The following is a 27,993-nucleotide window of genomic DNA, read 5'->3' as shown; positions in this document are numbered from 1 at the left end:
CGTCATTCAAAATATCAAATTTTTTCTTTTGAGTTTTGAAACCTTTCAAGGTATTTTTTAAAAAGAAAAGAAAAGAAAAGAATAAAGAAAAAAAAAATTCGATTTGAAAAAAAACGCAATCCCTAATCGTTTTATAAATAAAAACATAACAAAAACGAATTAAATGAAACAGTTAAAATGAAACAATTCGAAGATTAATATAAAACTTTTAAAAATATCATCATAGTGTTATTATTTTATTAAACATAAAATCACAATAAATATAACATTAACAAAACTAAATAAATAAAAATCATAGCCTACAAATAATAGTCAAGCAATTGTTAATCAAAATATATACATAACAATATACGAACTGCTTCATTCATTTGAAACATCAGGCACAGTAATTTTCAAAAAATTTGTAAGCCACAAATAGCATTCGCTGAGCATTATGTGGTTCTGAAGCGAAATAACAGGTTGTCCTAAGCGTGTTCTTGTGGATCCCTCAGGTAATTGTGACATCGTTGAATCTTCGGAATAGTCTGTTTGATGCACAGCAGGATGGAGACAAAGCAGCTGTATGATAGTGCTCAATGAAGACAAATGCTTTTTCACAGTGTATGAAACAAGAGAATGAGGGAATGAAAATATCGTCAGAGAGAAAATCACAATGTGAAGAATAGCAGCAGCATAATCACAGTCAGATGATAGCGATTCCTGGATGGCTGGTTGTGACCAGATTGCATCAAGTTCATCCAGTCGTTTTTCCAGTGATGTCAGAAACAGAAGGCGCAGCTTCTCCTTCTTGTTTGTATCCGAAAGCGAATGTAGCGCAGTGGAAGATTCTGACGTTCCTGTTGCATCTCCGCTGCACGACGCACTGTTCCTCGAGTTACTCGAACTGTTTGCAGAGAAAATCCCTGTCAGATGAGGCACAAATGCAAAACGCACAATATTCCACTGCATTGTTGCTGTAGCGACAGAAAAGCGTGTCAGAAGCGGAGGGTGAGAGCGCGAAAAGACTGATGCAGCGACAGAAGATAGCAGCAAGCGGTACAATTCCTGGTGGGATCTGTGGTTGGGAGAATGGAGCGGCCTCACAGAAAGGAAAAGGGTTGGGTGCTGCATAAAGATGTGATACACGGAAGGCAAGAAGAAGTGTGTCGATGGCTGGTACGCCTTCAATCCCTTCCCTGGGAAGTTGTCAGGTGGCTGGAAGAGATTCATCACATTCGCTGCTACGACAGGGCTTTCCTCGATGTACGAAGTAAAAGAGAGAATGTTCGGGTTGTGTGCTTCCACAAATGGATGCCAGCACTTGGCGCCTTCAGGCTTCACAGAAACAGTGGAGTGCGTGTGGATGGTATCAGTCAGAGTGGCAGAGGAAGATGCAGACGCAAAAGAAGATGAAACAGAGGCATCCAGATTGGAATTTGTGATTGCACTTGAATGGACAGAGAAGAAGAGTAGCATCTCATTCAGACGCTGCACTTTCGTCTTGATCCACTCGTCTCTCCTCAGCTCCTCTTTCCTTCCGCTGTAGCCAATCGGCAGAAGAGGTGCAATTCTTTCTGTGATCTGAGTTGTTGTCCAACGTACTTTCTTGCTTCCTTCGCGCTCTCTCTCATCCGAACCATCATCTCCTCTAATTGCAGCCCCTGGCCCAAACACGTTTCTTGTTGTTTTGCTTGATAAAGAACAGATATGTCCGACGCTGAAGCACAGAAACATCATCCAGCGGCTCAAAAGATCGACACTGCGTTGGTTGCATTCTGAGGGATTAGTGTGAGGACGAGTGTTTTGAAGGGAAGAAGAGAAAGAATTGACCGTAGAAGCAGACAAAGACGATACCGAGGCTGAAGACGATCGCGAAGGAAGGATAAGAGAAGAGAATGGAGAAGGCATCGCATTGTACTCTGGTGGCGTGTTGGACGAGTAGTTGATTAAGAACGAAAACGGCACAACTGCATCTGATTCAAATGAAGATGACACTGAATCCTTTGTGTCTTGAGTCAAAATGCCTGCCATGATGTTGTTTGTTCCGTCGTTCAAGAACTGGTTCTTCTTTTCAAAGTCGCTCTCTCTCTCAAACACAGACTCCATCGCACACAGCAGCGCATCCAGCATCATCTCGTCCATTCGTGCCGTGTGGTCGCAGACAGACGGAAGAAGAAGCACAATCAGCCGAGTTGCTCTGCCACGCACGAAAAGCGGAAATGAGGCACATGTTAGAGAAGCCAGTGAGATAAACATTGAAGTTAGTGTTTGTCCAGATATCATAATTGGCACTGCAGAAGATGACGAAAGGCCTACAGACGCATATGCACGAGAAAGAAGCGGTTCACAAGAGCCAAACAATGCCATCGATAGCTCAGGAAACTGATACAGCATGTCTCTTCTGGAGCCACGGATGGTCTCGCTGAACCAGTCTGTTATGATCACATCGCATACGTCGAGTATCTGGAAGAGCGGGTGATTCACAGAAGATGGATGCTCCAGAAATGCATCAGAGAACATAACGTTCGCGGAGAAGAACGGGTCTTCGAGCGGATTGATAGATGAGACAATCTTTTTCAGCATATCTATGATGATTTCCTGGTGCTGGCCTGGTGACTGTGTCGATATCAAGTGCCGTGTGATGTCCTTTGTTGTACTTTGTGTCGCTCGCCGAAGAGTGCCGTCTCTCGAAAATGGAGCCAGTGAATACGAAAGCGTCTGATATGGCATTTCAGCAACTGTCTGAAGCTGTAGCTGTTGTTGGGTTAATCGCTGGGCTGATGGTGTTGACAGAACTGTCGATGCTCCACTGGCACACATCGAATTGCTTGATGAAGAAGAAGAAGGAGACAATGGGAATGAAACATTGAGAGCTGTTGAACGTGAGACAGGAGAAGGAAGAGTCGAAAGCGAAAGGTGATCTACTTGAGGCGAACTTTGTTCATTCGAAGCAGATTCAAGTGCGTTTTGGAATGTCCCATACATCTGGTCGATTTGGGGAACTGTTGCTCGACTGAGCTTGTGGTGCGTGTATGTTGGAGAGAAAAGGTATGCCGCTCCCTTTTGGATGATCTGAACGGGAAAGAACACAAGAGAAAGAAGGCTGACTGATGGGCGCAGATCCAACGCTGGCATACCAACTTCATTGAGGATGATGTTTATTCCTGTGGATGCGCGGATTTTCTCGTCTTCGATGCTTGCCATTGCTTGGGCAATGAAGGTGAACATCACTGCAGAAGAACGAGGAAATGAGCGTCTGTGCGATATGATGTGCTGTGCCAGTGACACATGCACCACACTCCCCAGCAGCTCGCTGTAAAGCATGCTGCTCCATTCACACAGCATCAGAAGGAATGAGACCTGTGCATACACAATCTCGTCCAGGTATGTCTTCATCTCGATGTTCATTGCTTTAGGCACAGGAAGCTCTACTCCAATGATCTTTGTCTGCGGAGTGGCAAGGCTGCACACCCATAACTGCTCTGCAAACTCTCTCCTCATCGCAATCAATGAAAACAGTCGCATCAACGAAAGGCGATTGAGATCGATGTAGTTTTTGAATGCTTCATTCGACAAATACGTGCTGAGTGTAAGCAACGACGTGAGGAATGCAGGGCTGATAGTTTCAGACTTGGCCACCACGATGTATGGATCAGCAGAGCGAGACGAATAGCGGCAGGAGAGAAGCCAATAGAGCAATCCAAAGAAATGATCCAAGTGGAAAGCTGACGGATTGCATTGTACCCATTCTTTAGGAGCATTGGGTGTGTCAACATTGACTTGTATCACTTCCACCAGCGCCTTCACTGCATTCTCCACAAGTCCATTGATCTTCCCTTCGAAGTTCGATGCCATTTGATCGCACAGCTGCTTCACAAGCGACGATCCACGCACCGGATCGACCACTTCTGGCTTTCTTTTTGGTTCTCTGCGGTGTGCCAGTGAAATTGGAGTGGCAAAAGGATTGGATGATGCAGATTGTATAGACGAGGCTGATGAGGCAGATGCAGAAGATGTGGAACAAGGTGTGGTTGCACGGACTTCTGGAGTGGACGTTCCAGAAGAAGATGAAGACGAAGACGACGAGGACGATGAAGGTGCATTAGGAAGTGCAGGCGTGGGCGTTGTCGGAGAAGGAGTAAACTGCGACACAAGCAAAGATGAGGGGTCGATTGAACCTTCAGGACTGATGTAGCGAAGCGGAAGGAAAGAGGACTGGAAGAGCATATCTGGTGTTAACACATCTGATGAAGAGAACACATACTCCGACAAGCCATGTGAGGTGATAAAGAACTTCACCTCTTCTGTTGTGTTCTTCATCCACCGCGGTGAGTAAAAGAACGGAGGGAACTCATAAACAGGTTGGTTGCCTCCAATGATCAGTGCTGTTCCTTTGTCTTCATCGCGTTGCTGTGGCAGAGGCACATAGCTGACAAGATGGCCGTTTCCAGCTAGGAATGGCACGCCAAGTCCGAACGGAGGAATTTCATAGTCGTCTTTCCAGACAGACGTAAACAGCGGCACTGCATTCATCTTTGAAGCAGATGAGTGGAAAAGAGGAGCCTGTGGATAGCGCGGCAGGGGCAGAGACTCCACTCCAAATCTCTCTTTTCTTCTGTTCAAGTTGCGGACGGCTGCAATCCGAAGGAGATGAGACACAGACGCCCTCAGATCGCGCCGACCGTGGCAGACAAGAAGAGGGATGAGTTGAGACACAACGTGGCATTCTGTCAGATAGCAGCACAAACACTCGCTGGTGGCAGCATACCAGCTGAGAGCATTCAGAATCGTCAGCTGGACAAAGATAGGTGTTGATGGGTGCACAAGAATCTCTATCAGCTCATTCATCTTCTCTGTTCTCACATAGTCCAGGAACGGTGGACGCCGCTGAGTGTAAATGGAAGGCTCGACAGTGATAATGTCTAAGAATAGAGACAGAAACCATGTTGGGGCAGAAAGGCTTGTGACAGAGCACTCTCTTCTCAGCTCATTCAGCAGGTAAGTCAGGCAAAAGACCAATGGCTCTACACGAGGCGCAAGAATAGTCAGATCCACAGGAGGTGCCTGAGGGACAGACACAATCTGTGTTCCGTAGCACAGAATGACTGAGATGTGGCGGTATGCTCCGGTTGATTCGATAAGCTTCACAATCAGACTTGGGGTGATGTACGAGTTGAACGTTGGGTCTGTCACAGGCGTGGCTGACGTGACCAGCTGACTCACAGCCACACCTGTGTCCTTTGCGGGTGTGCACAGACTGTTCAGCCAAAGAGCATCCAAGCAGCGGAGAGTGGTTGGTTGCGAGGCATTTAGCAGACAGCTGCACAGCGCAAGCACCATCGCTGTTGTTGTCTGGCCGATGTGCTCTTGGCTGATCTCCAGTATCTTCTCTGCGTTGCGCGGGAGAGTACGAACTCTGTCTGTCCAGCCGTATTTGTCTGAGATGGGGTCACTCGGCGCGAGAAGAAGATCGACACACCGCTGCGGAAAGGCACAGGCCATCAGAACTGTCGCCAGCAAAGTCGAAAGGCGGCAGGCGTCGCGGATAAACAGGAAGAACGGAGTCATCGCACGATACAGCCACTGCTTGGCAGCCATTGCACCAAGAAGGAGAGAGAAGAAATGGTGGAGAGACGAAATAAGCAGCTTTGTATGCTCTGTTGGAGGCTGTGAAGGAGGAGTTGACAGGATGGATGCCTCGAGATTGCGAGTGATTCCAGTCAGTGCAGCCAGAAGGAGACGAGTGAAGGAAGCAAGAAGATCTGCGTCGTCGCAATTGAAGAAGAAAGAGGTGGCGAGCGAGTGAGAATTGTACTTCTCTCCTTTCATGCGCTCTTTCATCAGGAATGTGTGGAACGATGCAGGATTCTTCTCAATCAAAGAGTGCACCACAATATCTTCTCTCTCGTCTTCCAGCATCTGCGCTGTCAGCCCATTCAGAAGACGCAGAGAGAGCAACGGCGACCAGCTGAAGGTGGGAACAAGATCTGAGCACCATTCAGTCACATTCTCCATCGTAATCGTTGTCAGTCGGCATTGTGACGCATTGTACAGCAGCGTCCGCACCCAAACATCAACAAAGTACAACATCAGCTCTTTCTCCTCCTGTTTGATGGCTGCTGGTGATTTCCTTTGAGTATATGGCGAGCCATGTCTCTTGCGTCTCATAACTGTAGATGAAGAAGATGACGATGATATTGCCATAGCACCTCTTTGTTCAGCTGCTTCTTCGCTCGGCTCAGCAGAAAGTTCTTCCATCAGTCGAGCCTCTTCGTTTCTTTCTTCCATATTATCCGCAGCTTCCTCTTCATCCACGCTCATTCTGCCCCTTTGTGCATCAACTCCTTCCTCGTCTATCTCCCTCACTCCTTTGCACCCCAGCTCCTCAAACAGTCTCCTACAAAACGTGAACCACTCTCCGCTGTACAATTGTTGTGCTCTGTGTGCTTCAGCTACAGCATCCACATTGACTGAGTCCTTCGTTAAGCCCAGCCTTCTCAGCAGCGAATGTGGCGGTGAGGCAACAACTGGCGGGGTGCCTCTGTATTCTGCCTGGTCCATGCGAGCAAACACAAACGAGGGTGGAAACGGGAGCGTTTGCAGAAGCTCAAGTCTTTTTGCTGGGTTGACTTCGTTGATGATCATTCTGTAGTCCTTGTTCCTCTTCACTCGCTCACTTTCTTCGATTTTCCAGTCGTCGATTGGCTTCTTCCGTTCATAAAACAGCATCACAGCTGAGCTTGTCTTTGCCATCACTTCTCTTGCAATGTCACGTAATTCACTTTCATTTGCATAGAATGGCTGAGACGATGAAGACGAAGACGATGATGATGGAACAAAGTCAGTCAGTCCCATTTTTGCATGGAAGTTCGAGTGAGAGAAGATTGAATGGTTCTCTCTTTCTCCGCCAAAGCACTGGTCAGGAATTGTCTCTGGGTCAACCTGCACAACTTTGTCGTCGTTGAAGCAGAACCAGCGCGGCTGCGGTTTGGCACTCAGATGCTGCGCAGCTGTGTATTGTGGCAGATGGCTGTCGCGCACTCCGTTTGCAGGGCGCTCTCTCACAAAGGAGAGGTAATGCCCTGCACTGGCTGTGCCGTCGTGGCAGATGATACCCACAAGATCGTAGAGATAATAGTCCTTTGTGCGCCTCAGCACTGTGAAGTTGCGCTCAGAGGAGAGACGACTGAACAGGATGTCCAGTGGACTTTCATCACAACTTGCATTGGAACCTGGTTGTGATGGCGATGCTGCTTTTGGCTGCCGATTCTGATGGATGTGAGGAAATGCAGCAGATTCTTTGAGTTCATTCAGTGCGCTCTGAAAACGGTGTTCTTTGCTTATGTTTTTCTCCGTTTCTCCGAGCACCTCTCTCATAAATGGTCCCATGTCGAGATTGTACAGAGGAAATGTGAATCTGTCGTTTATTTTCGAGTGTGCTGTCATTTCGCTGTTGAATGCAGTTCTGTTCAGATGGAATGCCAGTGTGTTTGGCAGCTCTGAAAACAGCGTCCTTTTGATGGCTTTTCTTGATGCCTGATACGGTGCTTGTGGTGAGCCCATAGGTGAAGCAGCGTTCATCGCAGACTGTTTCTGCTTCCTTTCGCACTTCGGGCAGCGCACGTCTTCCATCAACTCTCCTCTCACATACCCTCTCAGCAGCGACTCCTCCAGCGACGAGTATCCCCTCACTTCTACTGTCGACAGCAGCACATTCTCCTTGTTGACTGTCAGATGTCCTCTCTCGCAGATCCGCTCGCTCGCCACCTCGCTCCCAAACAGCCGCCGGATCAGATTTGGCGCCTTCGCCTGCTCCAGCCGCGCCTCCAGCTGCTCAAACAGCGAGGTGTAGAATTCGTGTGCATCACGCGGAGCAAACGGGTCAAAAGGCTCGTCATCGACCATCCGGAAGATCGATGCAAATGTGCTTAGATCGCCTGATATCATCGTGGGTGACTCCTGCATCAGACAGAACAGACAGCGCAGCGCATCCCAAATCCCCACAAGACGCTCGGCTTTCCGTTGTTTTGTGTTCTGAAGAGGAGAATTGCTGTTCATCGTGTCTCTCCTCTGATTGGCGACTGTTGCTGCATTGCGGAAGCCCCCGCACTCTTCTCCATTCCAATGGAGCAGCATCGTTCTGAACTGCCTGTGCATAAACAGCTGAGTGAGCACACTGATCATGTAGCACAGGGCCTTCGGATTGTGCATCCCGATCAGCCCGTACTGCTTTCTGGGGAAGTTGGATGGGTCAAAGCCGACACGCGGGAAGTATCTTCTGTCCTCCTTCAGCTGTGTGGAGGAGAGGAGAGCAAGGAGCTGGGAGGTGTTGGCTGGGGAGTGGCGGCTGAGGCAGCCGAGCACTTGGAACAGAGCAGAGCGGGTGGAAGAGAGCATCCACTGAGAGGCGAGGGAGTAGGTGGGGGTGCGGTTGATCTCGATGAGGATGTTGGAGGAGGAGCAGTTGCTGTTGGAGAAGGGGAAGGACGAGGGAAGAGTGGTTGTGGCAGAAGAAGAGGAAGAGGAGGATGAAGAAGAAGTAGATAACATTGAAGAACTCATCACCATACTTTCAATAGGTACCTGATTGATTGATGAAGAAGATACAGACATCTGTATTGACTGCTCAGATACGCCAAGATCGATCAAAAGCGAGAAAATATACAGAATCAGTTTGGGGCCAGCTGGATCAGAGCCCAAAAAGCTTTTTATTGCTGTCTCTTTCATACGCAGTTCTTCTTCTGTTGACTCGCGATTCTGAATGAGTGACTCAAGTGTTGTTAATCCAGTGGAAGTAAATGAAGAAGATAGAGAAGATGAAGAAGACGAAGAAGACGAGGAGGATGATGAAGAGGAAGAAGAGGAAGAAGGTGAAGATATTCTGTTATTCTCACCCACAGGCACAACAATTTGTCCGCCACTTCTGAACTGCTGCTCCAAATCCAGCAGAACTGCCAGCAGCCAATGGGACAGCACACTCAATGAAACACACAGAGAAGACGGAGGCTCGTCTGTGTTGTGCAGATTTCTCCATGTTTCAGCCATGGCAGACGCAAATGAATGGCCAGAGGCTGTTTGGCTGTGTATTTCCTGTGCCACGCTGATCAGAGCAGAGAGAAGGAAGGGGACGCGGTTGGGATCGAGCACAGGAGTCTTCTCAGAGGTAAGTGTTTGGGAGATTGGATTCCAATTGGAGGAGGAAGAAGCAGAAGAAGAAGATGATGATGATGAAAAAGGAATGGGAGAAGAAGACGAGGAAGAGGAAGAGGAAGATGAGGATGAAAGAGCATATGCAAACGGAGATTCAGATTCAGCAGGTGGAGAAGCATCGTTGGAAGGCAATGCCATCTCCAGCTGTGAGAATATCCCAATTGAATTAACCTGCGACAGCTCTTTTCTCCTCTCTGCATCCAGCATTTTGAGAGCAGACTGGAATATTGTGAAGAACTGGAGCATCTGATATGATGGAAACGTGTCTATTGTGACGATCTCCTCAGCAACAGAAAGCAGAGCAGAGCAGAAAGTGTAGAGTGGATGTGTTGCCATGTCAGGCAATGAAGCAATTGTGCGGCAGAGTGTGATTGAGGCAGACTGTGCTGATGGGTCTGATATTTGTGCCATCACTTTCTCTGTATCCGTGGGTAGGGTGGAGCGATCACATAGCAGACAGCCCAGGGCAGGAGAGGCTGTGCCGCAGAGAGAAGGCATAGAAAAGCCCTCAGACGCCATTAGGGCGAAGAGAGTGGGGAGGAAAGGCTTGGAGATGAGGAGAGGGAAGGTCTCCTGAGGGAAAGAGGAGATGACAGACAAGAGAAGCACGAATGTCAGATAGCTTCCTTCTTCACAGAGAGCTGGGTCTAAAAGAGCATTTTGGCTGAACTCGCGAAGAGAACACAGCTTCTCCACGCGCATCTTGGCATTCATCCCTCCTTTTCTGCTGGACTTCTTCGTGAATGGAAGCATCGGAGTCTTTGCGATGGCAGAAGGGACAGAAGCAGGAGTGCACTTTCTGATGGAGAAAGTGGTGTACTCCTTCTCACTCACAGCTGTCAGCCCATTTCTAACAGAAGTCATAGAAACTGAGGCAGAAGAAGATGATGATGATGACGACGACGAACTTGCATTGTGCAGCAGATGACTCACAGATATTCTGTGGTGCAATCGATAGAGCACAGAGAGATTAGCGAGTGTGTTAGGGGAATAGATCGATATTGCATTTGTTGGAAAGTCCTGCAGGAATGTCTTCGCTGGATACAGCACATCCATCACTTCTTCCTTCAGCAGTCTGCCAGGCGACAGAATGACAGCGATAAAGTTGTCTGCGGGTGTTGTGAGCAGCTTGTGGAAGAGGTCGTTGCTATTCGCACCAGATGCAACAAGGGCGGTGTCGTGTGTGTGCGGCGATGACAACACTAATGGAACTGTCAGCGGAGTGATGGTGGCATAAGATCCAATCCACGAGGCATTCAGCTTGCCTCCACTGAATGGAGAGAACGAGGAAGGCACGTGTGGCTGGTTGGGCTGCGAGCAGCCAGAGACGAGGCGAGTGAAGATGGGGAGTGCAGTGCTGGTGGGTGTCTCGAGTGTGATGCGGTCGCCGAAGAGGAGGAAGAGCTGGATGAGGCGGATGAAGAAGAGGACGATTTGAGATGTGGGAGAAGGAAGGAGGTGGATGTTGGAGACGACGAATGAGTTGCCCATCTGTGCAGTGATTGCAATGGCCTCGCTGATGGAAGGCTCTGTGCTGGATACTTGCATTGGACACAGACTCAGTGCGAACTCTGCAATGTTGGTGAGGAAACGAGGCTTGAAGGGAGAAGAAGAGATGGGAGGTGAAATAGAAGAAGAGGAGGAAGAGGAAGAAGAGTATTGATCGACATCTGGTGAGGATGACCTGGCAACTGAACGGCCGATGGAAAGAGGAGAGCGGGCATTGGGTCGAGAAAGCAATTTTGGTGAAGGAGAAGAAGAAGAAGAAGATGATGATGATGATGATAATGATGAAGGAGATGGCTTAGCCAAAGGAGTGGATATTGCTGGAATGGCAGAAGAGCCCAATGAAGTTGGATAGACTTCAAAGAAGAAGTGCGAAACGATCTTCAAAAGCTTCACAATTGCCTCAGGTGGAATGTGAGGGAGAGGGTCTGTCTGGAAGAAGAGGGACTGTTTGTACGCAAATCTGCCTGTTTTGCTCTTTCTCTCGTCTCCTGAACGAGAAGAGAAGTGAGAAGAAGAAGAGGATGAGGATGTGGAAGACGAGGAAGAAGAGGTGGAGGAGGAAGAGGAAGAGGAAGAAGATGATAGTTTTTGAATGTCCAGAGGTGCCTGTGGCGTGATAGGCACCTGCATCAGAAGTGTCAGCAGAGCAGAAAGAGCACCCGATTGAATGAACCGAAATCTCCAAGTGCTCAAATCAGTGTTAATCAAAGAGGCTGAGGAGAAAGGAGAAGATAAAGATGAAGAAGAAGAAGAGAAAGAAGATGACGAAGATGAAGAAGAGAAAGAAGGAGAATGAGCAGGAGTTAAGTCAGATGAATAGAAAGTGGGGCTGCCTGCTTGGTTAGGCGAGTGAGAAGGAAGAATGGATGAGCCACCAGGTGGAGTGGGCTGCCTGGAACGAGGTGTTGTCATCCCACGCTCAACAAGTGAGCTGCTAGAAGAAGAGGAAGAGGAAGAGGAAGAAGAAGAAGAGGAGCCAGATGGAGAGCCCTGGTTTATCATGAGTCTTGTTCTCACAGCATCTTCGATGGATGATTGGGGGACGATGTTTTCAGTGAGGCGGATGATGGCCAGCACCTCGTCGAGTGCCAAGTCGAGTCTGCTTCTGCCCATCAGAAAGAGAACATCCTCCAAATTGGGAATGGAAAGCTGCTTGTGCTCATCGGCTCTGTTGGCTGTTTGTGTTGTCTGCTGAAGAAATGATGATGATGAAGAAGATGAAGAGGAAGAAGATGATGATGATTCTTGTTGAGACATCATCTGCCTCTCCTCCATCTCAGCCAGCTTCTTCTTCCTCTTCGCCTCTTTCTCATAGCACTTCCTAATCGCCTCCAATCTCAAGCTCCTCAGCACAATCCTCCTCCTCTCCTTCTCTCTCTCCTTCTGCAGCGCTGTCTCCTCTGCCGTCGCCTGCTCCACCACAAACACACTCGGCCACGCTGTCCCCACTTCTGCTGCTGCAATCGGCCGGCGGAAGCGATGCACTGGCTGGTAGATGCGAAAGAGGCGCACACAACACATGGTGATCTGTGTGGACATATCGAAAATGTCCAGAAGATGCTTCGCCATCGGCTGGAACAGCTCTCTCGGCGAGGTGCCGGCGGGAAGAAGAGTGGAAAGAGGAGGGAAGTAGAAGTCTGGGTATTCAAGAGGATCTTTCTTGTCTTTGGGGATTTTCGGTTTTTTCTCTGGTTTTGGCTCCTTTTTGGGCTGTTTTTTGGAAGATTTGGCTTTCTTTTTGCGATCATTCATTTTTTGTCTTCCTCTTCTTCTGTTTCTCCAGCCAGCTGAAGCATTAGAGAAGGAAGAGGAAGAAGAGGAAGAAGACGATGAAGAAGATGACGATGAAGAGGTAGAGGAAGAAGGAGATGGTGAAGATGACGAATTGTACGATTCCAACGACAATGATGACACTTCTGCTTCAGATGAACTAAATTCGCTGTTCTCTCTCGCAGCTCCATTGCCATCAGCCCCATCGCTCCTCCTTCTCTGCCCTCTTCCTCTCCTCCTTCCTCCACTTCCTCCTCCCTCTCCTCCACCACCACTACCTCCACCACCTCCTTCTCCTTCTCCACTCACATTCTGTGTGTTCTGCACCACACCTAAATTCTCCCCTGTCCACTGCGCTGTTCCCCCGTGCATCACCACTGGAATGAGCTCTCTCATATTCTCCCTCCCAAAATGCACAAACAGAAAGTGCTGAGAAAAAGTGATGTCTTTCTCTCGGAAGAACACACGCACATCAGCTGGCTTCACTTTCAGCTGGTTGGACAGCTTCAGACGGAATGTTTGCACACAATCTTGGTCTGTTAAGAGGATAGTGACAACTCCAAAGGGATCAACACGAATGGAGATGGGAAGAGGATCAGTGGAGCCTGAGGAAGAGGAAGGGGCAAAGGAAGAGGAGAAAGAAGAAGAAGAGGAGGAAGAAGAAGAGGGAAGACAAGAAGATGCATTGAATCCGAGATCGAAGGAGGCTGAGAGAGGAACATTTGGTGGAAGCTGCTGGTATGGCTGAATAGAGACAATAGTTGAAGAAGAAGATGAGGAAGAGGAAGAGGAAGAGGAAGAAGCCTGAGAATGTGGTGAGCGTGTTGTAAGTATTCTATCAAGCGGTGATTGAGGGATGTTGCATGCTTTGATGAGCCTCAGCAGGAGGGCGAGTGAGTTTTCTGTTCTGTTTATCTGATTGGGCAAGTCGTGTGAGGCAGTGGTCATCAGAGTCTTCGCAGTGGATGTGATGACTGTGAAGGTGCTCTCTGGATTGTGCCTCAATGTGATCAGCTTCCGAATCTCAGACACAACTCGGTTGACAATCAGAGGGCGGCGCACGCTGTCTACTGGAAGAGATTGAGAAGAAGAAGAGGAGAAGGAAGAAGAGGAAGAAGAGGAAGAAGAATCAGATTTAGGTGCAGTTGTGTATGGAGGGTGTGGAGTGCAGAGTTGAAGCACCATTTTCATTGCATCGTTCAGAATGAACACACTTTTGTCTCTGATTTGGTGAGCTCTCTCTTGTCTCTCAAGGATTTCAATGTCTTTTTCATCAAATCTGGCTGTGTTATCTGCAATGCTGCCTATCAAACCTCCTTCCTCTTCATCTTCTTCTGCCTCATCGCTGAAGTCGCCATCACCATCTTCATCCTCGTCATCTCCAGCTTCTTCCTCTTCCTTCCTTGCTGAATATACCTTTTCTGGCTTGTTCCCTCCTTCTCCATACAAATACTCTGCCTCTACGTTTCTCCCTCCCCTCACCATCCCTCTCTTCCACTGCTTCTCCCTCCTCTTTCTCCTCCTCTCTCTTTGGCTCTCTTTCTCCTTCCATTTGAGTGCTGGCCAGCTGACTGCCACTTCCCACAGCTCATTCTCTCCCACAAGAGACGGCTGCATTGCAAACACAACTTCCTCCATGTCATTGCAGATGATGTCTGACTGGGCATTGGGGGAGGACAATGGAGAGGAAGAAGAGGAAGATGAAGAAGAGGATGAGGATGAGGAAGAGGAAGAAGAAGAAGAAGAAGAAGAAGAAGAAGAAGAAGAAGAAGAAGAAGAAGAAGAAGAAGAAGAAGAAGAAGAAGAAGAAGAAGAAGAAGAAGAAGATGATGATGATGATGATGATGATGATGGCTGAATAGAAGAAGGAGGGAAGCCAGATGAAGCAGCATTCATTGTACCTATGGCAGTGGCAGCTGCATTTGATGGAGACACACGAGTGGGTATAGAAGACATGGGAGAGGAAGATGATGACATAAATGAGGAAGAGGAGGAGGAAGTGGAAGATAAGGAAGAAGAAGAGGACGAGGAAGAAGAAGATGGATCACAAGATGATGGAAGCGCTAACTGCATTGCTGATGGTGATGCATTCATCGAAGAAGAAGATGATGACGACGACGATGATGAAGATGAAGAAGCAGAAGCAGAAGAAGCAGCAGCAACTACAGCAGCCGCGTTCTGCTCGTTTGCTTTAGCGTCTTCTTCCAGCATCTGTTTGATCAGTGCCATCATCGGGTCTTCCTTTGCCTGTTCTGATATCATCGCCAGCAGCTCTTCTTCATCATCGTCCACTTCATTTGGCGGTACTCTGCTTTTACTCCTCTTCCGCAGCCCAATCTTCTTCATTCGAATGTTCGCATCGATGAAAAGTGGCTTAAACACATTCAAATATGCAGACTCCGAAAACACCTTCTCTGTTATCTTCTCCCTCACCATCACTTTCCTCCCTCTCTCTTCTCCTCCGTCTGCTTCCCCCCTTTCCTCTTCATTCCCTCTGTCTCTTCCTCCTTCGCTTCCTCCTTCCCCTTCTTCCCCTCCTTCTCCCACAACCAACACTCCAATTCCTGTTCCTCCCGCTCCCACTCCCACAACAGTTGTATTATTCCCTGCATTCCCCATTCCATTCCCTATGCCATTCCCTTTCCCTCCCTCCTTCTCCCTCACCACCAGCCTCTCCCTCTCCACAAACGGAGCATCCAGCAAGAGCAGCTCAAAGCACTTTTGTATCTCCGGGGCAGACTTGTTGTTCGGGTGGATGTTGAAGTTGAACGGGATGCTGTTGTCTCGCTCGTCAGGCGACACATCACTCAGCTGGATGTGCTGCATATAGCCTGCTGGGCTCTTCAGCAGCGACGAGTAGAACGAAGGCGTGTCTGGAGAGACAGAGAGAGAGGGTGTGATGGTTGGGAGTGTGAAGAAAGTGGGGGGCTTTGCTAATGACACGATGACCTGGGCAGTTGTGGCGTGTGTGTTGAGATGGGAAGGGGGCTGCTGATGGGGCGGGAGGATGAAGAAGCAGCGTGGGTGGAGCAGGAAACAAGGGGTGCAGAGGTTGGGGTTGGTGGCAAGGAGAGAGTAGATCAGCTGGCGGAAGAGAAGAAGAGTGTAGTTCTGCTCAGCACGGGTGAGGGCGCCTTTCACACAGACATTCCACACACGCTGGAGTGATTGGGTGGCGTGGGTGAGGGTGAAAGGGAAGGAGGTTGGATGGCCAGTGAGTGTGTTCATTGGAATGGGGGAGGAAGAGGAGGAAGAGGAGGAGAAGGAGGAAAAAGAAGAAGAGAGAGAAGATGATGATGATGACAATGATGAAGAAGATGAAGATGAAGATGAGTTGAGCATCATCTGAGCATTGTATGCAGCAATGGCAGAGAAGCACAAGCACCCACAAATCTGAATGGCGAGTGTGCTCTGCACAGAAGTGTGTGTCTGATATTGGAACCCTCCAAACACAGTTGTGTTGAGAGAGGATGGGAAGAACAAGGAGTCATCAGAACGGGCAGATGAACCACTGACAGCAGAGGCTGAAGCAGAGGAAGAAGAAGAAGAAGAAGAAGGTGATGATGATGATGCCATCATAATTGCCTGTGCAATCGACACAACAGACGATGAGGAGAACGAAAGAGGCAGTCTGAATGAAGAAGACGCTGCGTTTTCATTCAGCCCAAACAGCCCATTGGAAGAAGGCGAACACCCGCTGCTTCCTCCATTGCACCCACTTCCATTGCTTCCTCCACCACCACCACCTCCTCCTCCAGCAGCAGCTGGGGCAGCGCCAAAAGACAAGTCTTGTGAGTCTGCACTCGCCATCGAGTCTGCCTCATCGCCCATTGCAGCCATCAGCTTCCTCGAGCCTTCTGCTAATCGTCTGACTTCGCTGTGTAGCAGAGCGATGCTGTGGAGGATGCCGTCGAGTGAGTGATGCTGCAGAAACAGAAGGCTCAGCCTGGCCCATCCATTCCCCACATGCTCCATCTGTGGAATCGCAATCGCTGCCAGCCTCTCTTTCTCTTTGTCTTCTTTGTCTTTCCCTTTCTTCTTCTCCTTCTCTTTCTCCAGCTGCTGGCTCATCTTCTTCTCTCTTTCCTCTGAGATGAGAAGAGGAGGAATCAGCAGAGAAGCAACAAGGCAGAGCTGGGTGCTTTCTTTGATGCTGGCTATCTGAATCAAAGCAGATGAGAGGAATTCGAAGAGGAGGTTTGGGATGCGAATGGAAGGGATGGAGGAGATAATGGTGGAGATGGCTGCAGAAAAGATGGAAGGTGAATGACGAGGAGTGGAGATGATATCTTGTGGAAGGGAGTTAGATGATGATGAGGAGGAGGAAGAAGATGATGATGACGATGAAAGGGGGTTGTTTAAATCTTCACACTTGCTCAACAAGAACTGATAGCAATGGCGTATAACCACCACTGCGTTCTGCTTCCTTCCCACGAGCAGGTCCCTCTCTTTCATCCTCTCCTTGTCCATCTTCTCTCTCTCCAGCTCAAACTCCTTCTTCCTCAGCACATTCCACTGCTGTGCCTGCGCCACCAGCAGAAGGCCAGCCATTCGGATGTCGTTTGAATCGAGTGACTGTTCAGAGGAGGAGCTGGCGGCACGCATGTTGCGACGCTCTGACTGAAGAAGCTGCTGAGGTGGCTGTGAGAAGGCAGAGGCAATTGACAATGGAGATGAAGAAGAAGAGGAGGAGGTAGAGGATGAGGATGAAGATGATGAAGAGGAAGAAGAAGAAGCAGAAGTAAACGAAGCACCCAGTTGCATCTGAGAGATGGAGTTCAGTCCAATGGGCATGGCATCCCCTACTTTCCTGTAGATGGCTGAGATGATCATCTCCACCTCGTGTGACTTCAGATGAGTGGACAGTGCAGACAGAAGGTTGTGTGCGCAGAATGAAGGCGGAAATATCGTCTGCTGCTGCTGGGCAGATGCCTCGCGTGAATGGCGTGTTGAGCAGAGAGAGAGACGCTTATTGGCTGAGAAGGCTGTTGACTCGAGGTCGCAGTGTTCGAAGGCGATGTTGATGAGCTGGCTGAACAGGGCAGAGTCGAAGGGGAAGATCTGAGTGATGTTGCAGACAGCTACTGATGCCAGCTGTGAGTGGTCAGGCGAGATGAATGCAGCAGAAATGAGCGATTGAAGGAGGAAGTTGATGGAGGGGGCAATGGAGGCGATGAGGGTGCTATTATCAGAAGAGGATGAAGAGGATGAGGAAGAGGAAGAGGAAGAAGCAGAAGCAGAAGCAGATGATGATGATGATGATGATTGACCGTATACACTGATAGAAGAGGTGTATCTGTTCATGCGTTTGTCATACTGCTGCACAAAGTTCTGTATGATTGCTGCCATCTGCGGGGCTGTCATCATCACAGGCGCCACCAAACAGCTCTCTCCTTTCAGCCCGCCAGCCTCGTCGACTGACTTTGTGAAGAATGTCTTTGTGTTTGGCGGAGTGGACGAGAGAGGCGAAGAGCTGTGGGCGAGATGGGAGGTGATGTGGGCAAGGAGCTTGAGAGAGAGGAGAACGTGGTATTGAGAAGGGTGGAAGAGGAGACGGAGTGCGATGGACAGCATCACTTCTTCGGCTAATAGGGCGTTTTCGGGGGTGGGCGACTGGGAAGCATATGTGAGTGAATGGATGAAAGCAGGTTGAGAGAAAAAAAGAGAAGAAAGAAAGAAAAAGAAAGAAAGAAGTGAATGGAAAAGTATCGTAAATGAAAATGAAGAAATAGTGAAAATGAATGGTTGTGTTTGTGTGTTCAAAATATGATTGTCGAATGTGTAAATAAAATTGTGATATAAATTTTATAAATAAAATTAACAAATAAATAAAAATTCATAGAACAGAGAAGAGAAGAAAATTAGAACTCCAACAAAAACAATTCAGAGTGATTCATACAGAAGACACGCAATGGACAAATCGCTCGTACAGCGCAATGAACTTCAAGACGGCTTTTGATTTTTTTGTGGGCAGCACATCGAACGATATCTGATACGGAATGGCTTGTGCAATCTGCTTTGGAAGTTGCTGCAGCTCTTTCATCTTGTCCTTTTTCAGGAACATCGACACCTTCGCCAATCAAAATTTCATAAGGAAAAATGTGTTCGAGCAAAAGTTTCAGAAAGCAATTAAGAAGAGCGATGTATCAATTAACATTATGTTTATAGTGCGTTCAAAAGAATAATAGAAAGATTTACGCAAAAGAATATAAGTTTTAGCAAACTGATGCAACTGGCTTGAATAATTGTAAAAATGTATCGAACTCGTACACTTCTTCTCTATTTTCGCTATTTCTTTCTAAAAATCTAACGATTCTTTGCTTGAGAAGAGAAAGATTGCCATCTTTAATAATCTTTCCCACTAAACGTAAATGGATAGTAATCCCTCTTGATTTTCTTGCAATAGAAGTCAAAGAATCTTCTAAATACTTAGGAAGTGATTGCTGTTTTGATTCTTCATCTTTTTCTCCAACGAATTTCTTTTTATTGGCAGGGAAAAAAATACCAATCATTGAAGAAGCTTCGGGTATGTCTGCCTCAGAACTCATAAGAAGAATGAGAAATGAGACTGATACCCTTAAAAACTTGGAAAAGAAAGCCTTTTGCAACTGTGACGCATCGCTATGTTAAAGAAATAAACTATTTTCAATCAAAAATAATATCTTTCAAACTCGCAATGACGAATTCTCTTTACTGCGACTTTTGTCATCGAAAATAGCATAGTAAGAACAATTTGATTCGTAGAATTAAGATCCTCGATCTTAACATGGCGGATAAGACGAATTAGGAAAATAATGCCTTTTACCATATCGTCTTCATAAATTATCATTTTTTGTATTACACATCATAAGCAAGCGTCATTATAGCAAAAATAAAATATATTTTTGAACAAACCAGTTGTTCCTTGATCAAATTGTGTTTCAACCACTTGGATTGCTCTTAAAGTTTCTCGAGTATTTGACAATACCGGAGTTGCAACTATGCAATAAACAATAAAATAATTCATGAAACAAGGTGATGTCTTAACACACCCGGTTTATCCAGTGTATCTCTTACGTATTGTTCGCAATCCATTGAATATAGAAGAAAGAAGAAGAAATAAAATATGGTTTAATTGATAAATGGATGACCCTTATTTTGCTTATATTAGGTTTTAATGACGTATTATCCCGGAACACTTAGGTTGCTTATTATTAATTGTAAAGATGTCCCTGCTGTAGATATTGGAGGGAAGTCTGATCCTTATGTTGTTATCAAAATCGGAAAGTTTAGAAAGCAAACGGAAGTGAAAAAAAATGATCTTAACCCCGTTTATCATGAATGTATATCCAAGCTTTTGTTTTTTAACATTTTTTTGATTGTGATTATTTAGATTTTAATCTCGAGATTGATCCACAACATAAAAATAAAGATCTCCTCCTTGAACTTTGGGATTCAAATTCCATCACATCTGATCAACTGCTTGGCTCGACAAAAATAGATGTTTGATTTTTTATTATAATGTGTATGATTGGAAATGTAAATTTTAAAATTTATGAAATTTATAGATTTTGCCTTTCCTAAATGATAAAAAACATCAGACTTTTAACTTTGTGAAAAAATCTGGAAAACCTGCTGGAACTATTGAAATGGAAATATTTTATGACTCTCCAGAAGGGCCAAAGCCTGTCAGTCAGGTGGCTCCTCCCCCTCCACCACCAATGACTTCTGCCAACTCGGAGGCTAAAAAGATCTACGATTCTCCATCAACAAGTCAGGCTATTCAACCTACTGCTCAAAAGACACCTTCGACATATGAAGAAAATTTTTCTTCTTATCCTAAAATACCACCAGCTCAGCCATCTTCTTCTTCAGCTCCATATTCGGCTCCGTATTCAGCTCCTTATTCAGCTCCCTATTCAATTCCTTCCTCAACATCTTCATCTTCGCCTTCAAATCCGGCTGCGTCTATGCAAGCTTCTGCAAATCCTTCATCAGGATCAGCTTCGAGCCCTCCGTATGCGTCCCCAGTTACAGGCCCTCCTGCTACTCAAACAACTCCTGCAACAACTTATCCACCCTCGCCTGCTGTATTGTCGAAGGCTCCATCATATCCATCTCCACCTTCAGCATCACCTTCGTATCCTCAAGCCCCAAAATATCCAGATGCTCCTGCATATCCATCTCCTCCTTCAGCATCACCTTCTTATTCCACTGCTCCTGTTTATCCTTCTCCTCCAGCTTATCCAACTCCTCCATCTTATCCGCAGGCTCCGGCATATCCGCAGGCTCCGGCATATCCGCAAGCACCTGCTTATCCTCAAGCACCTGCTTATCCAACTCCTCCCGCATACCCTCAAGCTCCTTCTTATCCTTCTGCCCCCACAGGTTATCAGTGTTCCGTTAGTTATCCTAAGGCTCCTTCATATAGAGGATATTAGAGAATTCAAACAGTGAATAAATAGTATTTTCAAATTCTATTTTGGTACTATAGTGATATTTTGGTTTGAGTGTTTTTTATTATTTTGAAAACTTTATAAAAACAAATTTTTAAAAAAAAGAGCTCGCTTACAAAGATTCATTCTATTTGAGATCTTCTTCGTAATCTTTATATTAACCTTTATGCTTTTTTTCTTTAAATTTAGAAAAATAATAGTCTTTATATTTTGCAAAGAATTTATTCTTTTTTTTTTGCTAAGTTTTGTGAATTCTTCAATTTTTAACTTTATTTTCTATAAAATGTAACATTTATATAGAATTTATTGAAATAATTCTCTTTTTGTTTTCAAAAAATTTCTCAGAACCATTCTATTGCAAGCATTTATGCTTCTAAAGCTTTTTATGAAGAAGAATGAAATGATAAAAGAGTTTTTTCCAAAAAAATCTCTCAAAATTAAATGATTTCTCTTCAAATAATTCTTATTCACAATTCAACATTAATTATTGCAAATGAATCCCGTCTCAAACTTTGTCAATAAAATAAAAGTGGTCTCAAATGTTATTAGTTGGCAGTTTGTCTCGCGGGGTATCTATCTGGGTTGTGGGCCGTGATTGTCTTTATCCAAGACATAACATTCAACTTATCCCCCATGAAATAGTGTCCTGCAAACACTCCAACCGCAGCAGCCACGCAAACCCCAGTCACCAGTGCAACCTTCCATCCTGAGCTCGAACTCTTTTTCCCTCCTTTCCCTCCTGGCTTTCCTCCTTTCGTTTTATCCTTTCCGCTTTTGACTCCAACATTCTTCTTCGCGTCTTTTGACAATATCTTTTGCTCCTTTTGTTTCTGTGTAAGCTTCTTTTTCCCGGCATTTGCTTCTTCATGAAACCGCTGGACGACATCTCCTGAGTTGCTTTTTTCCTCTTTTGCAACTATTTGCTTCGTGCTTTTCATGTCTTGCTTTGCCATTCCAAGTGTTAACAACAGCTGTGCCTTCTACGACTGAATTTGTTTTATTTAATTCAAATCCATAATTCTTCTTTTGACGCGTTTTTCTCATCGAAATGACACGATTGCTCCCATACACCCTTCTTTTTCCTGCGTCCAACTCCTTCTCCAAGTGCTCGTCACGTCCCACTGTCGTGCCGTCGTGACCATGTGAAGCGTGCTTCTTCTATGCAGAGCACTCCAACAGAAATCAGCAAAACAGTTGTTGACATTGTTCAAAAAAATCATTGGGTTGAGATCAATCTTATTTTTTGTCAAATTCTTCAGAATAAATCTCCAAATAAATTGGTGGATATTTGTGAAATTCAAAAATGATTCATTCTTACTGTTTGCATTCAGAAAAAATATATTTTGTTTTTATTGAGGATTTTCCATAATCTCAGATCTTTTTGTTCAAAAATGTCAAAAGTCAGTGAAATGAATCTGAAATGAAATCATTTCTTTATTAAACAAAGAAAACATGTTTTTTTCCCAAAATATTTGAAATTGTTATTAAATTTCTTTTCATTTCTTTCTTTCTTTCTTTTTCTTTTTTTTAAAGAAATTCATCATTTTTCGAATATCGATAAACAAAGTGTTCTAATGAAATTCAAATAAAGAGAAATTTCACCACAAAACAAAAGTTATCCATCCCACATATCAAAAATATTTTATTATGAAAATTAATTATTATTATTGTTTATTTTTCTTTATTTAGAATTATTTTTTGTGCATGAGTTCAGAATGAAATTTTCATCTACACCTCTGTGACATGACAAGAGAAAATTGAAAAAATGACAAAATGACTGACAAGATATTTAGGACTTGTCAAAAAGGGTTATTTATAACGATTTCATAATTCTTAATTACTAAAATAAATAATTTGAGAATCTTCATGAAATAATTCTTATTATTTTAAAAAAATTAAAATAAAAATAAAATGATCAGGTTCCCAATATTTATTGTATTTGACACGAAATGTCAGTTGAGGAATATTTTTGTCACAATTTGTCATTGACTGTCACTGACGGTCACTGACATAAGAGAAAAAACGACAAGATATTACATATGCTATCAACAAATCTTTTTCATAGTGCTTTGAAAAGTCTTTAGAAGTTTTAGCAATCGTATATTTTACGTTAATTTTAAAATTTTTATTTTTATTTTTATTTTTATTTTTATTTTTATTTTTATTTTTATTTTTATTTTTATTTTTATTTTTATTTTTATTTTTATTTTTATTTTTATTTATTTTTTTTTTTTTTGTGACAGACGAGGCTTCAAGTAATTTGTCAGGTCACAGAGGAAAACTTTCATTCGAAGTTAAAAATGACAAAACGAATTTTGAGTGCTTGTTCATTCTTTCTTTCCTTCTGGAAAAAACGCAAATATTATATTTTCAGTCATTTTCAACAATAAACACTTTTGATGAAATCTCACAATCAGTTAATCAAGCATCATCTTGTTATGGAGTGAAGGTTTATGCACGCATCATGAATATTAGTTTTTTTTCAAAACTCAATGAGACAAGTTGTTAAAGTTCTGTGTGTTACGAGTCTGTTCGCACGATGTTTGAATAACTGAGAAATTTGTTGAAGTGCAACCATCAAAAGTTGTTGAAAAAACTCCACTTACCACAGTAATTGAGAGAATCCACCATTATTAACGTTCTCTTTATAACCTTTTTCGAAAGGAAATAAAATGCACAGAATAGTTTTATATGAATTGGAATTTCAATGATTCTGTTCTGTGTTTGAATCAACATTTCGTGGAGGGGGGAGAAGGGAGAAATACGATATCAAAAATAATCACCCACATTACATTAACAATGATAAATATGTTCCATCATTGATTCCAACTTCATTCAAAACAAGCAAGCACAAAAATGGGATATAACTTCAGAAGCCACAAAAATCAGAAATGGACAAATACAGTTTCTATAAATGGGTGATTATTTTTGTTATCATATTTATGAATAATAAATTTTCTGTTCAAAATTTTCTCTTGAATATTAACAAATGAACAGTGAAAAGTTAAATGGTTTCAAAAAACATTTTCATCTTTAATCTGGTCAAATCATTTGTTTTTTAAACAGTTGAGGTAATTGTAGCATTTAACTACAAAATCTCATCCTAATGATAAACTATCTTTGAAAAAGCAACGCACCAAAAAAAGTTGAGATTTCAAAAATAATCACCCATATAAATGTTTAATTCATGACGTACTTCTTTCGTAATTTTGTTCAGTGCTTGTGAACTTTGAATGATGCAAATTCATAAACGAAATTAATAATGAAAATAAAAAAACATATTTTATTTCTGTTATCATTTTTCAAGCTTGTCAATAAACATTTCTTTCAAAATTTCATGGAAAAAAACGGTGTTGGAAGAATTGCTCAAATTTAATAATCTGACACTGAAGGAGAACAGATTTCGACAAAATATCCTTCTTTATCTGTTTGTGGATTCACAACAATGGTTTCTTTAGGATGCTTTCAAAAATCCAAAACATCTTTAATTACAATGAAATGAACTTAATTATTACAAGAGAAGTAATTCACACGAAAATATAGCAAACAATTATTTATTGCATTGTTGAAAGGGAATGAGTTTGAATTTTAAAGAATTTATTAATATTGTTGCACGGCCAAAAAGGACAAACAAAGAAAAAAATAAGTGATTTCAAAAATTACGCTTCAAATGAAACTTTGTTGAATGATCGAAACAAATGAACGTATTGATGAATAATTTCGATAAATTAAGAATTAGCAAGAAAAAAACTTTTTTCTCCCATTTCAAATATTTTCTGAAAACAACTGTCTTGCTTTAAAATATCTTGATACGCCCCAAACAATTCTGTCAAACAAAATCAAAAACGCAGAAGTGCAAGCCATTTTTTGCAAGCAACATTCATCAACTGAAAAAAATAGAGTTTTGACTTTGCTTTTTCGAATTATCGGTGACGTGTGTAAATAAAATATTCAATAGGGGACAAAAACATGCACCCCAAAAGCACATTCATTCTGCGTGCTCTTGCAACATTCTGCCAGCATTTCTTCAACACGCTTAAAAGAGTCTTTCTTTTTCACACGAGCACACATGCACATGAAGCAGTTATTTTATTCGCTTTCCCTTCCCTTTCCCCATTCCTCAATCCCAACTTGTTTCGAGCCTTCTTCCTTCCTTTTCCCCAGCCCCGCTTGGCCATTCTCTCTCCTCGCCAAACAACACAAAGCCACTTCTAAGTGCAAGCAAATGGGCGTCTGGATGGCCACAAAGGCACCTTCATTTTCCCCTTTTCCGAGCGCCTTCCTTTGCGCCCAGCTCGTCCAGCAGCTGCTCCTGCTCAGCACACAGCTCATCCAAAAGCGCTGCCTTCGCCTTGCGACGCTCCTGAAGGCTCCGCATCCGTGCTGTCCTTCTCATCTGCGTTTGTTCAAATCAAAAAAAAAAAAAATAAGATAATAACAAATCCTCTGAAATGCTGCATATTCACAAAACTCTTCCTCAAAACCCAGAAACAAAACATAAACAGAGAACGAGCCAATCTGCAGCCGCATTCCAACAGCTCATGCAATGTTTCTCTTTTCCTCATTGCTTTTCTGCTCTTTCTCAACTTTCACTCCTCAAGCCCCAACCCCCCAACCTCCCAACCTCTCAGCCTCTCAATAAAATAAATAAAAAAACGCATCAGCAGAAACACACACAGTTGCAACAACATGTGCAAAACCATGCCCCGTGGCAGCAATCAGCAGCGAAACAGAGTCCACACGCCCATCTCCTGCCTCTCCTTGCTTCTTTCCGCTCCACACCCCTCCAAACAACGCATCCGCAGAGCGGGCAAAACTCGAAGGATTCGCTCCGCCAGCCAGCCTTGCTCCGCTCCCTGCCATCTCAAAACACCACAAACTGACCAGCTGCACAACCCCCGAGACACCCGCGATGCACGCCATCCTGCGCAAAAACACGCAACGCACCAACCATCATCGCCCACACAGTTAATTATACACATGCACACAACATTGCACAAACGAAATCCATGAGCATTCCAAAATTCAAAATCAATGAAAAAAAAAAAATCGTATTCCATTTAAAATCAATTAAAATGCACAAACACAAAAATTGCATCTCAAAAAATGGCACAAATCGACTCACACAACAACAAACAAACAAACAAAAAATTCAGATTCATACGTAGTAACCTCGTCCTCGTAGCCGTAATGGCCAAGGCGGCAAAACATCTGCAGCGGAAGCACACACACAGCATATCCAGTTGCTCCCACCGCTAAAAGCGCATTCACTCCCTCGCTGTGCGCACACGCAACACAGCACTCGTGCATCTCATGCACAAGCACAACTGATGCGCTCGCAAACAGCCACCCGCGAAGAGGCCTTCGCCCCAATTTCTGAACAGCGCTTTGCGGCAGGCAAAAATACGCCACACGGGCAAGCACAAACCACTCAAAATACGCCCTCTTCCACAAAATTGCTTCCCAGCGAGGTGGCAGCACAGATGCATGCACGCACAAAAAACACACAAAAAACACAGCAAAAACAGAAAAACACAGCAATTCTTGAAAAAAAAAGAAAAACAAAACAGCAGCGCCAAACCCGGAGGCGCACCCGTGAAAACAACAGCCGAGAGAATGCTCCCAAACGAGCAGACAAAAAGCGCAGATGCGAGCGAGGGAGGCCCCTGGCGGGCCGTGGCGTCGCAGCCGAGGAAATACAATCCAGCCAGGAATATCAGCGCTCCCGACCACTCCCCCAGCGGCGCCAAGCTCCCCAGCACCGCCCCGTAAATCGCGTCGATCCACATTGTGCGTGTTGCCGATGCAGCAGAGCGAGCCTGCGGAGGACAAAGGCGCTCCAAATAATTCGACGCCCCATAAGGAAAAATCGAAAAAGAGAAATGCCATATCTTTTCAAGCAGTTTGCGAAGCCCACGCCTGCGCCTGTGCCGCCAGCCGTGGTGGAGGCCATCTGCTTCCAGATCAGCAAGGAGCTCTACTCGCAGTACTTGTACAACTCGATGGGGGCGTGCTTCCAGGCAAAAGGGCTTCCAGGTATTTTTGCTTTGTGTTTCTTTTGTGTTTGAGTGCGGGGGCTGTGGATTTTTGGGGTTTGTTTGGGGCTGCAGGGATGGCGCGGTGGATGTACAAGCAGGCGCGGGAGGAGCAGGAGCATGCGTTCAAGTTCATGGAGTGGCTCACCACCAAAGGCCAGAAAGTGAATCTTCTTCCGATCCCTGCTCCGGAGGTCCAGTGGTGTGTGCAACGTTTAATGGCCGTTTTTATTTTTCATCATCATCATTTTTTTTTTTATTTTGACCGACCAATCAACCAATAACATATATTTTCTTCCACTCTTTAATTATTTATTTATTTTTTTCGTTTTTGTGGGGGCTGGGGCTGCAGGTGGGACAGCCCGGTCGAGGTTTTCAAGCAGTCGCTGCACCACGAGGAGTATGTGACGAGCCTGATCCACGAGCTGGGGGAAAAGATCCTGCCGTTCGACAAAGAGCATCCGGGGCTGAAGATGCCGGAGCTGATCAAGTGGTTTGAAGAGGAGCAGGTGGAGGAAGAGAAGAGCGTTGCAGACGTGATTGGGATGTTTGAGGCGGTGGAGAAAAAGGAGAAGACGCTGGAGCAGCTGGACGGGGAGATTGCGCTTCTGCGGCAAGAGAAGTGCTAAAAGGGCTTTCGTCGGGGGCTGGGCGGCTGCCTTTGCTGAGGCTGCAGCAGGCCACAAGGAACCGGAGTTGACCTGCTTCCGCGGTGCTGTGCGAGTGCTGCGCTTGGATTTATTTATCAGCATCACTGAAGTTGCTTGAAGTTTTTTCCCACGATTATTATTGGTCTTTTTATTTATTTATTTATTTTTTTGAATGGATTTTTTATGTGTTGACTATTTGTTGCTGATGCAAGGTTTTGAATAATATCATCAACATGAACACAGCATCAGCAGATTGATTATTTTTTCAAAGCACAGAATGGCTGCTTGCTCAGCTGCTCTGAATTTTCTGTTGGCAAAGCATTGATTCTCGATTCTGGATGCTCTTTGCCGTTGTTTGTTCTGATTGGAGCGATATGTTTTTGCTCCAGTTTTGGGTGAGAATTG

The 27,993-nt window shown here is 44.8% G+C and overlaps 5 protein-coding genes across 5 annotated transcripts; 2 read left to right on the top strand and 3 right to left on the bottom strand.

The window, feature by feature from the left end:
* Nucleotides 1–5: 5 nt before the first annotated feature.
* Nucleotides 6–19,542, bottom strand: MONOS_12560 (putative ubiquitin domain containing protein; the record flags this gene model as incomplete). Its single annotated transcript, XM_067865191.1, has 7 exons — nucleotides 6–14,123; nucleotides 14,370–18,081; nucleotides 18,368–18,538; nucleotides 18,693–19,089; nucleotides 19,140–19,281; nucleotides 19,363–19,446; nucleotides 19,500–19,542. The coding sequence occupies 7 exons, from the start codon at nucleotides 19,540–19,542 to the stop codon at nucleotides 361–363; spliced, it is 18,312 nt and encodes a 6,103-aa protein (XP_067721546.1). The 3' UTR covers nucleotides 6–360.
* Nucleotides 19,543–19,600: 58 nt separating this feature from the next.
* Nucleotides 19,601–21,219, top strand: MONOS_12561 (putative C2 domain). Its single transcript, XM_067865192.1, has 4 exons — nucleotides 19,601–19,790; nucleotides 19,841–19,950; nucleotides 20,016–20,951; nucleotides 21,009–21,219. The coding sequence occupies exons 1-3, from the start codon at nucleotides 19,625–19,627 to the stop codon at nucleotides 20,886–20,888; spliced, it is 1,149 nt and encodes a 382-aa protein (XP_067721545.1). The 5' UTR covers nucleotides 19,601–19,624; the 3' UTR covers nucleotides 20,889–20,951; nucleotides 21,009–21,219.
* Nucleotides 21,220–21,256: 37 nt separating this feature from the next.
* Nucleotides 21,257–21,856, bottom strand: MONOS_12562 (uncharacterized protein; the record flags this gene model as incomplete). Its single annotated transcript, XM_067865193.1, has 1 exon — nucleotides 21,257–21,856. The coding sequence occupies one exon, from the start codon at nucleotides 21,854–21,856 to the stop codon at nucleotides 21,449–21,451; it is 408 nt and encodes a 135-aa protein (XP_067721544.1). The 3' UTR covers nucleotides 21,257–21,448.
* A 3,302-nt stretch (nucleotides 21,857–25,158) lies between these two features.
* On the bottom strand, nucleotides 25,159–26,692 carry MONOS_10841 (uncharacterized protein; the record flags this gene model as incomplete). The annotated part of the gene is made up of 4 exons (XM_067863321.1): nucleotides 25,159–25,299; nucleotides 25,581–25,827; nucleotides 26,068–26,362; nucleotides 26,485–26,692. 4 exons carry the CDS (start codon nucleotides 26,690–26,692, stop codon nucleotides 25,159–25,161), a joined length of 891 nt encoding a protein of 296 aa, XP_067721543.1.
* Nucleotides 26,693–26,761: 69 nt separating this feature from the next.
* Nucleotides 26,762–27,843, top strand: MONOS_10842 (putative ferritin). The gene is made up of 3 exons (XM_067863322.1): nucleotides 26,762–26,939; nucleotides 27,014–27,140; nucleotides 27,291–27,843. The coding sequence occupies exons 1-3, from the start codon at nucleotides 26,786–26,788 to the stop codon at nucleotides 27,565–27,567; spliced, it is 558 nt and encodes a 185-aa protein (XP_067721542.1). The 5' UTR covers nucleotides 26,762–26,785; the 3' UTR covers nucleotides 27,568–27,843.
* The last annotated feature ends 150 nt before the right edge of the window (nucleotides 27,844–27,993 follow it).

The sequence above is a fragment of the Monocercomonoides exilis genome, assembly GCF_001643675.1.
Source record: "Monocercomonoides exilis strain PA203 chromosome Unknown scaffold46-794033, whole genome shotgun sequence".
Lineage (NCBI taxonomy): Eukaryota > Preaxostyla > Oxymonadida > Polymastigidae > Monocercomonoides > Monocercomonoides exilis.
The sequence above is the reverse complement of the archived record's forward strand: the minus strand, read 5'-3'. Positions and strand labels throughout refer to the sequence as shown.